Raw genomic sequence first — 14,762 nt, 5'->3', positions numbered from 1 at the left:
ATTTTAATATTCCTTGCATTGCTTGCGGTCTGCAGATACAAAGTACTTGTGGGCTTGCAAGCTGATTTTCAAACGGAAACCCATATAGAGTGATGGACTGAGAATTTTTACCCTATGTACTTTGCCAGTGTCGAAATTTCAAAATGAAATCCCTGTGCATACTTCATTGGCCTCGTCCACACTGGTAGGAAAATGTAACCTGTGCCATGGATAATGTGTGTATATTTCCCCACATAGAGGGTGGAGGGCAATTTTTTGAGGTTTTTCTTTTCTATGATCAAATATAAACTGATCCCATAACTACATTTTTTACTGTTAAGCTCACAACTTGCATCAAACTCTATATTATCTCATAGATTTTAGTTTAAATAACTTTTCATTCTAGCAGGATTTAAGCATTCCAGCATGCAATATAACAAACTGTGTGAATGATTTTGTGCACAGTGTGGCTTTGCATTGATGACCCTAAAGGAGCACCTTTATTACACAGGCTAGAAAGCTTTTATTTATACCAAGTAGGTAATTATGCATGCACAGTATGGGTTTTGGCAGTGAGTTTGCATACAAAAACTTGTCTTAAATATTTATAGCTGAACCTCAACATTTCTTTACTTCTAGAGTTAGACATATATCACAATGAGAACTAAGATAATGTTGGGTTATGCTATGTGCTACTTGTTATGACATATTTTATGACCGCAGAGTCTTGCTTTGCACAGTATTACCTGAATGCATATTCTCTGGGATTGAGATATATAACAATAGTCATAAAGAATTGGTGTACAGCAGCTGTGTTGGTAAATTCTTTATACACTCTGGTTTAGGCTATATAAGTGGAGCAGGTAAAACTGAAGAGATTGTGATAGCATTTCCTTGGAAAAGCATCAAGTCATAATATTCCATCCAGTTTTTACTGTGGCAACCAGAAATTCATATTAATGACACCTTAGTTTAGAACTCTAGTGGAACATATTAACTAAAAGATGAAGAAGAAAACTTTTAAACATGTGCTCACGCACCCACATATGTGACTCCTGTTGCCGGCTAGGGGGGTAAGGAGGTGTATTGCTACTGATCAGGATTTGGTTTATCCCTGTCCAATCCAATGCATAAAACTGGGTTGGCACTTGCCACACCATAGTGAGGCCTATGTGCTACCCCCACAGGTGTGCTGCCCTGTGCAGTTGCACAGTGTGCACACCCACTAGGGCTGGGCCTGTTTGTTCTGTAGACTAATAGAGCCATATTTGGTATTTATGGACATGGAGTAACAATTGCTGTTCAGTTATCCGCCAAGGTGTTGTGTGACTCTCAAAGTGCCTGCTGGAGGAGACTTTTGCCTCCCACTGGGTCTATTATCAGAGTAGAAGGGGAACCCAGAATAGAAGAGCACAAAGAGCAGGAGACTGAATGGGATGTAGACAATGGGTAGGAGGAAGATGAGAGAAGAGAGACAAAGAGCTCCATGATTCCATGAGGGAGTGGGGCACAATGGGGGCGGGGAAGGCAAGGCGGGCGGGAGCCAAGGGAGGGAGTGGGGGGGAGAGGGGGCCCGGCGAGCCTGGATAAAGGGGAAGCTCAGAGGGTGTAGCTCCCTTTTGGTCCAGGCATTGCCGGATTAGCTTTGCCACTACCAGGGAACCTTGGCGTGGTGACCAGCAAAAGCGATACCCCCACCTTTAGATTACATAGGTCATGGCCCGGGGGCTGGCGGCCCTCGGACCACTAGAGCAGGCAGCTCCGATGGGGGCCAGCGGCCTAACACAGACCCTCGACGCTTCAACGGCCAAGAGGGGTGAGGGACAATATGAGTACTGAGGCGATTGGACCAAATGACCCTGACTTCTACGGTTGGGTCACCAGTAATGATGCCTTGGCTTCCACTGCCAAGGGGTCAGTGGCAGCCCCCGGCTTCTACGGCCGAGGGGGTGTGCATGTGCCTCAGCAAATTATGGGATTAGCACTGGTTAGCGGAGGAGCGCTGGTTAATAAGCGTTCAGCTTTAGCTAAGTGAACAAAGTTTCGAGATTGTTTATTATTGATAATGTTGCTTGTTGTATCAATTTATTATTGTTTATTACTTGTGAATGTAATGCTTATGGGCTGCGGCCATTAATTTGTCCAAACTAATAAAACTCTCGTCATCGAATATTGAGCGGCATGAGTCTTTGGAGAGCCACTTCGGGGTATGGGATGGGCAGGGGAGGGGATTACAGACGCAGCCTTTCCGCTGCCCACATTGTGAGGAAGAAGGAAAATATTTGGTTTCTATAGCATTTCTTGTCTTGACCCATGGTGTTAGTCAGGGGATCTCTACAGTTTTAGCTCAGTGCAATATTATCCCTCTTGAGGGCTTTTCTAATTGTTAGCCTGGTTATTTCTATTTACTATAGATTTTTCTCTGACTATTTCAGGTCTGTGTTTTAGATTTGTCATGCCACTTGCTCAAATTGGTTATGTTCCCTTTGGAAATTTAATCAATAGTTAGTTGCAAAAGAAAATTGTCTATTTTTATCATTTGCCTGGAGTTGGCTATCCATTCATCCCAGGCTGGTTAACTAAATGATGGTAATTATTCCAGGTGACACTGTCCTAATTTGCAACCAAAAAATGATTTGAAGCTTCTTCTCTTTCAAATCATTTCTATTCAGAGTACATATTTTTTAGACAGACCTTTTCTTACACAGCCATTATATTCAATTTATGACATTCAGTACTGTAATTTTTTCTTAGTTTGATACAATTTTTTTTTTAAATCTTGCATTAGATCTCAAAATGATGACCCAAGGGAATGAGTACTTTAATATTTAATTCAGAATTACCTATATTTACATGTTTTATTTATATTACAGTGCAGTTACTTATATACAGTTGGGTACAGAACACTATTAACATTTAGTAAGCTAAGTGACTTTTAAGGTATTCTGAGGTGCAGTACCTATTCTCTACAATGGGTCCTGTATTATGGGTCATTTCATATCAGTCTAGTAGGATACATGTAGAGGAGATGCTTTTTATAGCAAGGCTTTAATACTATAAAGCTTGTCCAAAGAACACCATTCTGTAAGCTCTTGCATCTCACATTTGCCTAGAAGTATTACAGGCTTTCTTTCTTAAAGATTAAATTACACTAGGTTAGGGAGTTTAATTGAGGGGGAGGGGTTATTATATAATTTCCTGTAGAGTTTTATGTAATGTTACATAAGAACATAAAATATGCCATACTGGGTCATACCAAGGGTCCATCAAATCCAGCATCCTATTTCCAACGGTGGCCAATCCAAGTTGCAAGTACCTGGCTAATACCCAAACATTAAAAAGATCCCAAACTGCTACTCCTTATTGATTAATAGCAGTTTATGGACTTCTCCTGCAGGAATTTATCCAAACCTTTTTTAAACCCAGCTACACTAACTTCCTTAATCACATCCTCTGGCAATGAATTCCAGAGCTTAACTGTGTGTTGAGTGTAATTTTCTTGGATTTGTTTTAAATGTGCTACTTGTTAACTTCATGGAGTGCCCCCTAGTCCTTCTATTATCTGAAAGAGTAAATAACCAATTCACATTTATGTGTTCAAGACCTCTCATGATCTTAAAGACATCTATCATATCCCCCCTCAGCCGTCTCTTCTCCAAGCTAAACAGCCCTAACTTCTTTAGCCTTTCCTCATCAGAGAGCAATTCCATGTATCATTGTGGTTGCCCTTCTCTGTACTTTCTCCAGTGCAACTATATCTTTTTTGAGATGTGGAGACCAGAATTGTACACAGTACTCAAGGTATGGTCTCACCACGGAGTGATACAGAGACATTATGACATCCCAGTTTTATTCGTCATTCCCTTCCTAATAATTCCTAACATTCTGTTTGCTTTTTTGACCGCCACCGCACACTGAGCCAACAGTTTCAATGTATTGGCCACTGTGACGCCTAGATCTCTTTCCTGGGTAGTAGTTCCTAATATGAATCCTAACATCATGTAACTATAGCATGGGTTATTTTTCCCTATATGTATAACCTTGCATTTGTCCACATTAAATTTCATCTGCCATTCGGACACCCAATCTTCCAGTCTCACTAGGTACTCATGTAATTTAACACAATCTGCTTGTGATCTAACCACCCTGCATAAGTTTATGTCATCTGCAAATCTGATCACCTCATTCCTTGTACCCCTTTCCAGATCATTTATAAATATATTAAAAAGCCCCAGCCCAAATAGAGATGTCTGAGGCACTCCAGTTTACCTTTTTCCATTGTGAAAAAGGACATTTTCGGTTTCCTGTCTTTTAACCAGTTTGCAATCCTCAAAAGGACATCTCCTCGTATCCTATGACTTTTTAGTTTTCTTAGAAGCCTGCCTTGAGGGATTTGTCAAACACCTTCTGAAAATCCAAATACACCACATCTACCGGTTCACCTTTATTCACATGTTTATTCACCATTTTTAATGATGTACATTCTTATTGAATATCATCAAGACGGTATGTGTTGCATGGGGCCCAAAATAGACAACTGATAGTTTAAGGAACCATACTGTTTGCCTATTCTATATATTCTTTATTATTCTTTACATTAAAAGGGAAGCAGAATATAGTTGGATGAAATGTGGAGGACATGATAAAAAAGTGGACACACTTTCATTCTACAAGTGTAAAATATATAAACAAAAGATGTGGACAAATACTACTGCAGACTTTTGCCATCCAGCAGAGAGTGCTGGACAGCAATGTATGAAGATATGGTTCTGTCAGGATCCTTAAATGCGTGCAGTAGAATGACCTTTCTTTTTATATTAGGCTTTTTCCATCCAATAAGGATGTGCAACCTTGTTTTAAAGGGGATGGGGGTGAGGGGGTGGGAATACATTTTACACATATGGGGGTCAAGCAAATGCAAGCAAATGAGTAGCTACAGCAGAAGGACAAGAGGAAAACTGAGTGGAAGGGTGAGAAAGGGAACGAAAATCAATGTTTCATCAGCAAAAGATAGAAAAAAGCAGGAGACAAAGGACTGAATCATAATGCATACCTACCAAAGAAGGGGGTTTCTAAGAGAGAGGATTACTAACAAGAAACTGAAGAAATAGTGTGACAAACTGAAGGAGAACCTAGAATGAATAAAGTCAGAAAAACAAAGATTGTAGTTGAGGAATTGATGGTGGCAAAGATTGCTGACACATCTAGAAAGGCAAATATAGTAGATAAGTGAGATGTTACAGACAGGTGGAGAAGATTAAAGAAGTGGAAGAGAGTTGTTTTGGTGGAGTGGTGAAGTTCAGATGCAGATTGAAAGAAGTCAAAAGCATTGAAAGAAAAATTAATAACTTACTTCAAATCTTTGGAAAAGAAAAGGAGGAGAGAAATGGACTGGTACTTAAGGTTGGACACATGATCAAGCAAGAGCTTACTGTAGACTAGGACAAACTATTACAGGTTTGAAAATGTCAGGAGCAGTACCAAACAGAAGGAAAAATTATGGAAGAGTTGAAAGAAAGAAAGTGATGAAGGCACCTGAGTAGAACGGCAGAAAGAATTGGATGAGAAGTGGATGAGAGAGGTGTTCTGGCATCAGATTGTGCACAGAGGCTCTGACCTGGGGGGCTAATTTCACTGGGGGCTGCCTGAGGGGCTTATCGCCTGTGTGTTCAAGGGACTATCTCGGGGGCTTACCCAATATAAACACACAATTACTGGGATTGAACTTGGGGGCTTGAACCCAGGAGTTTATTCCCTACACACACACATACTCTGATTCAGTACATCACAGGGCCAGGAAAGTAATTTTATTTGAACAATAGGAGAATAGAACAAATAAAATCAGATCATACAGAAGTAATGGTGGATAATAATTGCCTCATATATATATATATATAAAAAGCTTACATGTTTCCAAAGGATCAGCCTGTGCTATCACGTCTAGAAGCATGTGCTCCCTCTCTCTCTAGCTATTATTACTCCTTCCTTATACACTAAATTACCGTTGTGATGGCTTCACCGAATGACGGTATATAAAACTCAACAAATAAATAAATAAATGCTTGGGAAAAGCAGCCAGGTTCCCTCCCTCTGAGTTCTTATCAATTTTAGGTGCAGCTGTGTGGCCTTCACTCTCTCTCAGGCTTTAGTATAAGTTAATTGCTTGCTTTCTCATCATAGACCTACTGGAATAACTAAAACAAACAGACTCTTTGTCTGTTCATAAACATTTCACAGTGGAAAACAGTAACTATGAGTTCACTCAGAGGTTGGCCGGTGGCCTTCAAACTAGTCTGTGGCTGGGTGAGAACTCTGATTCCATACAGCATAAGAACATAAGAAAATGCCATACTGGGTTAGACCAAGGGTCCATCAAGCCCAGCATCCTGTTTCCAACAGTGGCCAATCCAGGCCATAAGAACCTGGCAAGTACCCAAAAACTAAGTCTATTCCATGTTACCATTGCTAATGGCAGTGGCTATTCTCTAAGTGAACTTAATAGCAGGTAATGGACTTCTCCTCCAACAACTTATCCAATCCTTTTTTAAACACAGCTATACTAACTGCACTAACCACATCCTCTGGCAACAAATTCCAGAGTTTAATTGTGCGTTGAGTAAAAAAGAACTTTCTCCAATTAGTTTTAAATGTGCCCCATGCTAACTTCATGGAGTGCCCCCTAGTCTTTCTACTATCCGAAAGAGTAAATAACCGATTCACATCTACCCGTTCTAGACCTCTCATGATTTTAAACACCTCTATCATATCCCCCCTCAGCCGTCTCTTCTCCAAGCTGAAAAGTCCTAACCTCTTTAGTCTTTCCTCATAACTTCTACATACATCCTCAGCCAAGGTGACAAAAAATGACCCCAACAGATGATAGGCTTAGAAGGTTCCTGAAGGGGAAAGATAGGTAATGAAGCGATGCCTGCAAGGAGTAAGGACTAAGAGAAAACAAATAGTTGAGATCTACAGTGAAAAACATATCAGGGAAGAAGCTTTCTTCTGACTCTCTATTTGATGCTTAATAAACATTGAACATGACTTATTTTTGTCAAGGAGAGAACTTACTTTTTAACATTGTCATTTGTTTCCTACAGGTTTGTCATCCCATCCTTGCAGCAGTCTGATGCTGGGCTTTATCAATGCGTTGTGCGGAACAGGATGGGAGCACTCATGCAAAAGAAAGCAGAAGTCCAAGTTGCATGTAGGTGTGAATGGAATTGATATTAACAGCCATGAAAGAATTTATTATTTCATGTTTCAATGAAAATAGTAAAAGAAAATTATTTCTGAACACTTAAATCTATCTTCTGACTTAGCTGACTGAGCTTGTACTGGACGAAGACACATACTGCCAAGTAAAAAGCCAGGTCACAATAAAAATAATAATAAAAAAAAAAAGCCCATGGCATGAACATGTCATTTGAAGGGTCTCAGATTTAATGTTACTACCAATTGAAACCAGTTCAGAATTATCAGGCAGTTCAATACTTTTTAAAAACCTACGAATATTTTTTGATTTTCAAAATACTTTCCACTATTCCTGGTCCCCCCCCCTCCCTCCAGCCCCAGTCTCCCTCTCTTAATAAGTAATTTTGCACTTAAGTACTACCTTCCCATTACCTTTGTCACTTGGTTGTTTTACGCTCCCTCCCTACCTCTCCTAGCTCCTCTACCCTGGCAGCCCTGTCCCTCTCTAAGTTCTGAGTTAAGTTCTAAGTTATCCTTACTAGGTTATCCTGATTTTATCTTGATTAATCCCTTGTTATATGTAACTTTCCCAGGTTTGGTTTGATGTAAACCGCTGTGATAAGACTTTTGTCCTGAATATCGGTAGAGTAAAAAGAAGTAAATAAAATAAATAAATAAATAAAATATGACTTCTTTTGAGATCTTGCACTATTTGTGAAAGATCTAAGACCTTGATCCTTTTCTTGAACATGAAGGATCTGACAAGCAGCATAAGAGAAGCTGGGAAAGTAGTCAGGAATGCAAATATTCAAATAGAGGAACAGTTAGCAAATTTGGTAAAACGGGGGGCGGGGGACAAGACTTTTTTGATAGAAGGAAGTGCAAAGTGGCATTGTGAGACTCTGATAGGATGGGGAGGAGTATGTAGAGGTTGAGGAAAAAGTGAAATTGCTTAACAAATATTTTGTTCACCGAGGAGGGACCTGCAGCAAGACCACATAAAATGAACACAAATAAGACTGGCGATGAGGTAAACAATCAATTTTCAGAACAGCAGGTTCATGAGGAGCTAACGAAACTAAAAGTAGATAATGTGATAGGGCTGGATGGGATATATCCGAGGGTATTGAGGGAACTTAAACAAGTCCTGGCAGCTCTGCTGGTTGACCTTTTTGATGCTTCTGTAGAGTTGGGAGTAGTTACAGAAGATTGGAGAGGGGCAACTGTGGTTCTTATTCATTAAAGTGGAAGGAAAAGGAGAAGGCTGGGAACTACAGGCCGGTTAGTCTGACCTCTATGATGAGCAAATGAATGGAATCGTCGCTAAAAAAGAGGAGAGTGCAGTTTATGGAATCCAGTGGATTGCATGATCCAAGGCAGCGAGGTTTTACCAGAAGTAGATTTTCTCAGATAAATATGATCAATTTCTTTGATTTGGGTGACCAGAGAGTTGAATCAAGGGAGAGCTCTAGACATACAGGGGCAGATTTTAAAAGCCCCGCTGTGCCCGGATTGCAGGCCGGCCGTTGGCCGGCACGCATAAGTTAGGCCTGCCAGGAGGCAGGCGTAACTTCTTCAACAAAGGTAAGGGGGGTTCTAGGTAGGGTTGGGGGCAGGGAAGGGAGGGGAAGGGGGGGGGGTGGAAGGAAAGTTCCCTCTGAGGCCACTCCGATTTTGGAGCAGCCTCGGAGGGAACGGAGGCAGGCTGCATGGCTCGGTGCGCCCAAGTGGCACAATTGTGCACCCCTTTGCGTGTGCTGACCCTGGATTTTATAACATGCTCACAACTGCGCGCGCATGTTATAAAATCGGGCGTAGATTTGTTCGCTTCGGGTTGTGTGAACAAATCTGCGCCCTCGTGCAGGTTTTAAAATCTGCCCCAATGTCTGTACTGTTAACCACGTTTAGGGAAGGCATTCTTGGGGGCATATGTGGGTGGGATCAGAAAATAATGCACACAGAGGTTATATTTTCAAATTTACACACACTATTTTCCAGATTATTTTACATATATTTTTACTGAAAATGTATTTTGTGGAGATCATCAATGAGGTCAGGTTTCAAAGGGTTTGGGAGCTTGGACCTTAAATTGGCCCTATTGAAAATTTACTAGGGCTGTTCTCCTAAATTTTGGATCCTAGGGCCTGATAGTCAGTATCACTTAGCTGGCTAAGTTTAGACTTTGTGGTACTGCATGAATATCTGAAAATGGTCAGCCACTTAGCTGGCTAACTTTTTATCTGGCTAAATCGTAGCTGGTTTGGGGACACCTGTCTGGATGATTTAGCCAGATAATGCTGGCATTCAGCCTTATCTGACTTAGGGGGTTATTTTCTAAAGCTTTATCTTTATTTATTTATTTATTTGATGAGATTTATATACCGTTATTCGGTAGAGCCATCATAACTGTTTACAAAGTGAAAAGGGCCTTTTCGCATGCGATATAATGCAAATTAGGGGGAGGGGCAGGGAGGGGGAGGAGTCAAGGCGGGGAGGGGGCGGAGTTAGCGGTGGCTTAGCTGCCGGTGATAATGTTACTAACATTATCGTCGGCAGTAGCACGCCGAATAGCACCACCTTTCACGGTGGTGCTATTTGGTGCGAAAGCCGGCAGCCAGCGCACCGCCCCCCCCCCGTTTTTGCAGGATTTGTCATTCTGCGATGAATGATGAATCCAGGCCTTAGCTCGATAAGTCTAAGGCTGTTATTCAGCTATCCAAAAGTTAGCTGGATAAACTTATCCAGCTCTATGTATGATAGCCAAGTATATTCAGCAGCGAGGTCATATCACTGAATATCTCAGCCAAATTAGCTGGATAGTGGCTGAATATTAGCCAGCTAGTCTCACTAGGTGCCTAAATTTAGGCGTCTAAAAAATGATTAGCAATGAGTGCAGAGTTGGGGTGAGGAAAAAGTTAGGACATAGCACTGATTTTCAGCAATTGAAATAGGGCATACGTCTAGACAGATGAAGAACAGGTCTTAACTTTAAGTTGCTAAGAAGTGCTTCACTACTGGAGCAGAGTTAGGATGTTTTAAAACATGCTCAGCATCTAACTTAGAATCCTAAATCTAAGCAAGTGAATATCAGGACTAAATTTAGGCAGCCACGTTTAGCTAAAATTAGGCACCTATTTATTTATTTAAAAGTACGTCTTATGTTCGTCTTCCAGTGTTTGGGGCAGGTTACATAGGAAAGGTATACAATAAAAATGAATCACAAAATAACTGGTAAAGGGATTAAATGCTGGAATATTAAGACTGTGCAAAGAAAAAAAATGGCATGACTTATTCCTGAAAGGCTTGCTTAAATAAAAAGGCTTCCCTGAAGTGATGAACAAAGGAAGTGAGTTGCAGGCAGTGGGGCCTGCAAATGAGAAGGCTCTTTCCCGTGACATGGACAGTCTGGTGCGCCTGGTAGAAGAGATTTTGAGGAGTGATTTACTTACTGATCTGAGGTTTCTTGAGGGAACATAAAATTGCAAAATACAATAAATCCATGGGCTGTTAACATTTTTAAGGAGGCTATGGACAGTGGTTGCTATCTTGTGTGTTATGCACCATTGGACAGGAAGCCAATGGAGAGATTGAAGAACTGGAGTAATATGATCATGAATTTTAGTACCTGTCAGTAGAAGGGCAGCAGAATTTTGGACTAGCTGAAGGTACTTAGGTGCCTAAATTTAGGGATTCAGTGTTTTTAAAATATTGACCTTAATGTGCTTACTTTTAGCCAGGCCCAGGGGCAGGTTTAGGTTAAAGGGGTGAAATAACACATGTGGGTTACATTTTCAAACCTATGCATGCTATTTTCTGTGGAGAAAGTAGGCACACATGTCTGCAGTTTTCAGACAGAAAATATGCTCATGCTTCCCCTTTCAGAAAATTCTCAGGTACTTTTGAAAATTGCCCCCTTAATGTGTAATTTGGGAATGAGGAGTAGCTTGTGGTTATAACAGGAGGTTGAAAACCAGGAAAGCCAGGGCTCACACCCCACTTACCACGCAGATCTTTCTTGTGACTTTGAACGAGTCACCGCACCCTCCACTGCCTCAGGTAGAAGCTTAAATTGTATGTTGTTGTGGGGTTTTTTGGCTTTTTTTGGGGGGAGGCAGATAAACTCCTCTAAAACTTGATTGTAACTCTCCTTGAGCTTGGGCTTAGAAAGGCAAGTAATTAGCATCTAAAATGTAACTCTCTTCCCTCTTCCCTGCAAGCCTTCTGCAGAGAGGCAGCAGGGCCTTTGCTGCTGTCCAAGGTGCTGCAAGGAAGGCCTAGACATGTGCCAAGCCCTGACTTATAATACTTTTTTTTTTTTTTTTAAATTAAATTCTTCTTTGTGGGAGGGGAGTAAAAGGGGCCAGGGCAAGAGTATTTAGCCCCCTAGATGAATCTTTGTTCTTACACCCCCTCCCCAAACATCTGTCGTCACAGCTCCCACATAGGGCTCCCTCCTTCCAACGACAGTGGCCCCAGCACAGTTCTCCTTTCTTTGGTGATGTTGTCTCTGGCACAGCACCGCCCCCCCCCCCCCCCCCCCCCCACCCCCGTACCATGCATTAGCAGGATTATGCTGCCTCCAAAAATTTGGCGCTCTAGGCGACCACCTAGTTTGTGTAATGGAAGCCCTGACCCTGGGGGGTATGGTGCTTTGTGTATACCTGCTTAGGTTAGGGTAGGCATTTCATCTTAGCTAATTTCCAAGTCAGCCCAAGTCAAACTGTGTCTTTAAGAAAGCGGCCTGACTGAATAGTTTTCATGTTCTTTATTAGAAACACTATTTTGTCAGAGAGAAAATGATTCAGCACATTTATTCAGAATGTTTTCCAATTTAAGAGAGCAGAACAAACATATTTAGAGTGACGTAAATCACAGAAGAGGTTTATACGCTGCTAATATACTTTATTTATTCATAAGGCTCAAGGCAAGATTTAAGTGTTTGTTTCTTCAGACAAAGCAAATTAATGCTGTAGAACTTTCTTTATATCAGTTTTGAGGAATATAATTTTGTTTTCTTGTAGATATGCGGAATTTCATGGATGGAGACCAGAAAAAAACAGTGTCACAAGGCTTGGCTGCTGTTTTGAACTTCCCAAATGTCATCAGCTATCCCAGACCACAAGTGACTTGGTTTAGAGATGGCCACAAAATTATTCCCAGCAGCAGAATGTGAGTTTCCACAGAGTTTAAAAATATTACAGATCTAATGTCTTGAGCTGGTTGCTGCTGAAGCAAGTGCAAGTGAGAGCAGGACTTTTACTGGATGCAAACTGGTATCTGTCTAACTTGCTAAACTATTTTGCTTACTGAGGGGAGTGTGAGCTTTAAAGTATAATATTTTCTGTTTGGGAGTGTGATAGAACAGTTTACTTTGTAGCTGAATAAAAATTTGTCTGAAATGAATTGTGAATTATCAAATGACTTGTTTGAAGGAAGTGTTGGAATAAAGGTAAATAGGAAGATGAGGGCAGGATAAACCTTGAGGGAGCTGCTGTTAAAGCAAGAGCTGGTGAGAGCAGTACTTTCCACTGGATAAAATCTGGGGTCTGTCTAACTTGCTGAAGTATTTTTCTTGTTGTGCAGAGTGTGATTGAGCTTTAAAGTATATTGATTTCTGTTTGGGAGCACGATAAAGTTTTAAAAGCATACTATATGACTGTTTGAGAGTACGCTAGAGCTGTTTTATTTTCCCAACTCTTTCCTTTCTATTCCTGTCTTAAACTTCTATACTATTGCCAAATTAGGGGGCAGGGAGAAAATTTACATAATAGGAATTAACTAATGCTTTGGACAAACAAGTGCTAATGATACATGACTCAGATTTAACCCATTATGTCCCAGTGTCCTGTTTAGAGGCTAATTGTAAATTTTTGGCTATAGAGTAAACAGGAAAATACATTTCAGAAAATGTTTTTGTAACTTAATAAAATAAGATGCAGCATTAGTCCTGCAGTAAGATGAGGCTACCTGGTCTTTTATCAGTGTCAAATGTATGATTGTCAGCCTGATGGAGATTTGCACCTGGTTCAAAGAGCTCCTAGTTGTCAGAGAATGAACCCAATCTATAGAGGGTCGTGTTGCAGACCTGGCGGAACGTAGTAGAGCAGCTCCTGGGTTGCTTTGAAGGAGCAAGGTCTCCAGGAAGAAAACCATTATCTTGAAGTGGCAAGAAGTAGGTCCTATTGCTAGGAACTGCCATGCGCGTCTTTTCAGCTGTATGCATGTACTTGTGTGCTCAATTTTATATAGATGTGTGCATGTGCGTGCAAATGCCACGTCTACCCTGTAAGCGGGGGGAATTTTATAAGGGGTATGGCTGAGGCTACTTACCATTTTCCCAGTTTGTTACCAGGTCACCCAGTGTAGGGATAGGACTTCCTAACCCCCCTAGTTTTAAAGGCTTTTTTCTCCCCTGTTAGACCCGACCAAAAGTCCACTGACCAGCCCTGATTCTTTTTATTTTTTGACTTACACGCCGGCAATAGCAGAAATAAAGTTACGCACTAGGGACCCCTGCCGCACATCTTTGGTCTTCCCCCGACATGCCCATGCCCTGCCCGGACACATTTTTTGATGTGTGCACGTACCGGGAGACATTCACGTACACGGATGTGTGTGTACCAATGACATACTAAAATACAGAGGGAGGTTCTGGAAGCCAAATTTAGGCTTTGTGATAAGAGATTAAAAGCCAGAACCTCTTAAAAATGCTCCCAGTTACATGTGCTGGTCCATAGAGGCAGGCTGAAGTCTTAAGTCTCAATGACTGTAGTGAAGGAAGAGGGCTTTAGATTTTTTTACAAACTGGGAGACATTTGGGGAAAGGGGGAGCCTATTCAGATTGCACGGTCTTTGCCTTAACCTGAGTGGAACCCAATTGCTACCACTAACAATTCAAAAAGAGAGAGAGAGTAGCTTTTAGACTCGATTATTTATTTATTTAAAACATTTGTATTCCACTTCTAGCAGTTTAAGAACATGAGAAATTGCCATACTAGGTCATCAAGCCCAGCATCCTGTTTCTAACAGTGGCCAATCCAGGCTACAAGTACCTGGCAAGTACCCAAACACTAGAAGATCCCATGCTACTGATGGTAGTAATAGCAGTGGCTATTCCCTAAGTCAACTTGATTAATAGCAGTTAATGGACTTCTTCTCCAAGAACTTATCCAAACCTTTTTTAAACCCAGCTACACTAACTGAACTAAACACATTCTCTGGCAACAAATTCCAAAGCTTAATTTATTTATTTATTTATTTAAAAATGTTTCTATACCGTCTTTACAAACAAGGTTTAGTCAAAACGGTGTACGAAAAATATAAATCAAAAAATAAAATGTACTTAAAATTATAAAAAACTATAATAAAAAATAAAAACACAATAAATAAAAATCCATAACTATTACATTTCAACATTGACATAACATAATCAAAGTAAGTGCCATGTAGTTGAAAAGGTTGAGAGGACAAAATGGTGGAATGGATGTAAAAAAATTGTTTGATAGGAGTAATTTTGAAAGCAATTTGAAAAAGATATGTTTTTAAAGATTTTTTGAAATGAATTGAATTGGAAAGGGATCTTAATGAAT

General features: G+C 40.7%; 1 protein-coding gene across 2 annotated transcripts in view; it reads left to right on the top strand.

Moving 5' to 3' along the window:
- The window catches only part of SDK1 (sidekick cell adhesion molecule 1), a 728,283-nt gene that overhangs the window by 273,793 nt on the left and 439,728 nt on the right, over positions 1–14,762 (top strand). For both annotated transcript variants that reach the window (XM_029576917.1, XM_029576918.1), the window contains exons 3-4: positions 7,080–7,186; positions 12,195–12,342. In XM_029576917.1, the coding sequence (XP_029432777.1) occupies positions 7,080–7,186; positions 12,195–12,342 (255 nt within the window). The remainder of the gene's footprint in view (positions 1–7,079; positions 7,187–12,194; positions 12,343–14,762) is intronic.

Source organism: Rhinatrema bivittatum, chromosome 14 (genome assembly GCF_901001135.1).
Source record: "Rhinatrema bivittatum chromosome 14, aRhiBiv1.1, whole genome shotgun sequence".
In the NCBI taxonomy this organism is placed as follows: domain Eukaryota; kingdom Metazoa; phylum Chordata; class Amphibia; order Gymnophiona; family Rhinatrematidae; genus Rhinatrema; species Rhinatrema bivittatum.
The sequence above is the reverse complement of the archived record's forward strand: the minus strand, read 5'-3'. Positions and strand labels throughout refer to the sequence as shown.